Source organism: Lactuca virosa, chromosome 8, assembly GCF_052849685.1.
Source record: "Lactuca virosa cultivar CGN04683 chromosome 8, Lactuca_virosa_CGN04683_v6, whole genome shotgun sequence".
NCBI classification, from domain to species: domain Eukaryota; kingdom Viridiplantae; phylum Streptophyta; class Magnoliopsida; order Asterales; family Asteraceae; genus Lactuca; species Lactuca virosa.
In genome coordinates, this window is record NC_136433.1 from 167,520,562 (window position 1) to 167,523,386 (window position 2,825).

General features: G+C 30.3%; 1 protein-coding gene across 1 annotated transcript; it reads right to left on the reverse strand.

Moving 5' to 3' along the window:
• Positions 1-375: 375 nt before the first annotated feature.
• LOC145133850 (zinc finger CCCH domain-containing protein 39-like) lies at positions 376-2,591 on the reverse strand. The gene is made up of 3 exons (XM_079068811.1): positions 2,289-2,591; positions 994-1,642; positions 376-735 (listed from the first exon to the last, which is right to left on the reverse strand). Exons 2-3 carry the CDS (start codon positions 1,610-1,612, stop codon positions 530-532), a joined length of 825 nt encoding a protein of 274 aa, XP_078924937.1. The 5' UTR covers positions 1,613-1,642; positions 2,289-2,591; the 3' UTR covers positions 376-529.
• Between the last annotated feature and the right edge of the window lie 234 nt (positions 2,592-2,825).

Sequence of the window (2,825 nt, forward strand, 5' to 3'; positions counted from 1 at the left end):
AATTATGATATAAAGTGATGATAAAACTAATAAAAGAACACCATTCTAAAATAGATTTTGATTGTTGTTTATGTAGAATGATTTCTCTATATAAAGGGTAAGCAACGTTAGATCTTCTAAAGAATAAACATTATCTATTTGAGAACAATTTATAGTTTCCTTTACACATAGTACAAGTCTTACTCTCGATGATCAAAAACCAAGAAAGTGTATTTGTTACCATCGTCCTCATGTCAAGTCATCCTAAAATCATGTCTAATAAAGAAAAACCAACTCCAAACAAGTTTCAATAACAATATTTTAAAAAAGACAACCTTTTTTTAATGAGAATTTCTTGTAGTTTTCTATAAATAGAGCAATAGCAAAAAAGACATGTATACGAGTTTCATCCCTTTGGGAGAAAGAATCATCAAATCCCACATATTTGACATAAAATCGCTTTTCATCTAATTAAACAAAACACCATAAAAGATCAATCAATCATCATGTATATAAAAGATAACTAGATTGTTGGTCTTCTGGCTCATACTTAATAATCTTGCTCATCTTCTTCATCATCAATCCAATCTCCATAAATTCGGTTGATCTTCTTATTTGATAATCTCAACTTTGCAAACCCCCTTCCTTCACCTTGTTCTAAAGGACCAGCCATGGCAGAATTACTAGGCGGCAGTTCAGCCGAACTGGCGGCAATGAAACCTTGAACCTCCACGCGTGCAACCGGTGTGTTTAATTCTAAAAAATAAAAACAATAAAAGAAAAAACACATATCAATAAATACACTTGAAAACATAACAAGAATCTAAAATAGTCAACCACAAAAGTCAACAAGAATAATGAAAACAGAACAATAATATTAAAGCTCGTATCTTTTTCATTTAATCAAGCGCTAAATGCAAAAATAGCAATATACTTTCTATCGTATCCAATATTTAAACTTATATGTAAATAATACGATTAAAAAAGAGTGTAAATAGATGTATATTTTTATACCTGAAATCCCATGAGCAAAATGACATTTATCTCCAAATACACATTGCCCTGTTGTTTCCCATTTGCTACAAATTCGAGTTTTCCAAAATGTAGCATTAGGATCACTACTCAAAGTACTAACTTTAATAGCATTCATGTTATTAATATTATTATGCAACCGTTGTTGACTTCCATTGGGTTGACCACGGTCAACCAAAGTCTGAATCTTGATCACAGAACTATCTCTTGTTCTTTCTGTTTGAGCCTTGAATTTTGCAGGATTTTCATGGAGGAAATTACATTTTTCTCCATAAGGGCATTCACCTGTGTTGACAAACTTGTGACATATCCTCATTTGGTGTATGATTCTTTGGTCATCATTCCAATTTTGCCCTCGGTTATCTTTAACAAGATCTGGCCAATTAGGTGGGGGTTCACGTAAATCTTTAGAGCCATGAGCAAAAGTACAGCTGTCACCATTTCTACAGTTTCCTTCTAGAAACTTCTGACATATTCGAGTTTTGTAGAATATGTGAGTGGTTCCTCTGTTTATAGGGGGTAATAAAGGTGTTGACTTTTGTGGGTTTGTGTTGACTTCGGCTCCACCATTGTTGCCTCCAAGAACAGGGTGTTGGATCATTGTGAGTTGTTTGGTTAATAATTAATGGAACTGTGACATAAAATGATCAGGAATTGAAGTTAGAGAAAGATCAAGACAATATAAACACAATGCGATAATTACATGGTGTGAAAACGATAAAAAAAAAATGAACCCTTTTTTTTTTATCAAATCATATGTTTTTAAGTCTTAAAAAAATTGGGGACATTTAGTACATGAAGATTAAACGGAATAACATCAAGAGGAAAATAATCTTAAAACAAGAAACAGAGTAACATTAAGAAAAGGGCATACAAATCTTTATAAAACAGAAGATTTTCAAATTCAAGATTGTTGTAAAAAAAAAAATTAAATATAACAGGGTTATTACTAAAAACCCATCATACATTTTGCCGAAAGAAAATTAAAAAATCAGTCAAAAGATCTTCAGAGATTGGTAAAATCGCTTGTAAATTCAAGAGTTAGATTTTCTTGAAATTCTTAAGATTGATTGTATAAAAATTGGGTTTATAACTGAAAACACAGAAAAAGTTTTGCTTAAAAAACGTTAATCTGGTAATAATGGTGATGATTAAAGACAATTTATAGGTTTGCGAATGAAAAAGAAAATGTCAATTTCAAAAAATAAGTTAGTAGGGACAACAAGCTTGTGGCGTATATATAAGCAATATTTTTCTTAAAAACATTAAAATCTAACCTGCAAAAAATTGCCGATGATCAACGAGCTTTCCTGGCGACTCAAGAACAGGCAGATAAGAATCGGCGACGATAAATAAAACTGAGAAAACCCTAGACGAGATTGAAAGGACGATTAAGAAATTTGTATATATATATACACACATTAATTATATATGACAAATACAATTAAGGTAATCTCTTTAATCTCCATATATACATTAATGGTTTTTCAAGAAAGGAAAGTGGATTCCATGTGTGTCGATTTAGAAGATGAATGTAGAGAGCAAAAGAGGTTTTAGGGGTGAACTAAAACCCTAAAACCTTCTACTCAAACAGCTAAGCTTCTAATCATCATTATCGGATATTTGTTAATTGTTATCTTTATAATTTAAAATTTAAAATTTAAAAAAATTAAAATAAAAATTTATCTCTAAAAAATATGTTCCGAAAAAGATTTCAATTTTCAACCAAAAAAATACTAACACAGTAACACTATTAAGGTATTATTTAATAATTTTAAGTTTTAAAAGGCTATTAAATTTTTTAATTTTTGCCA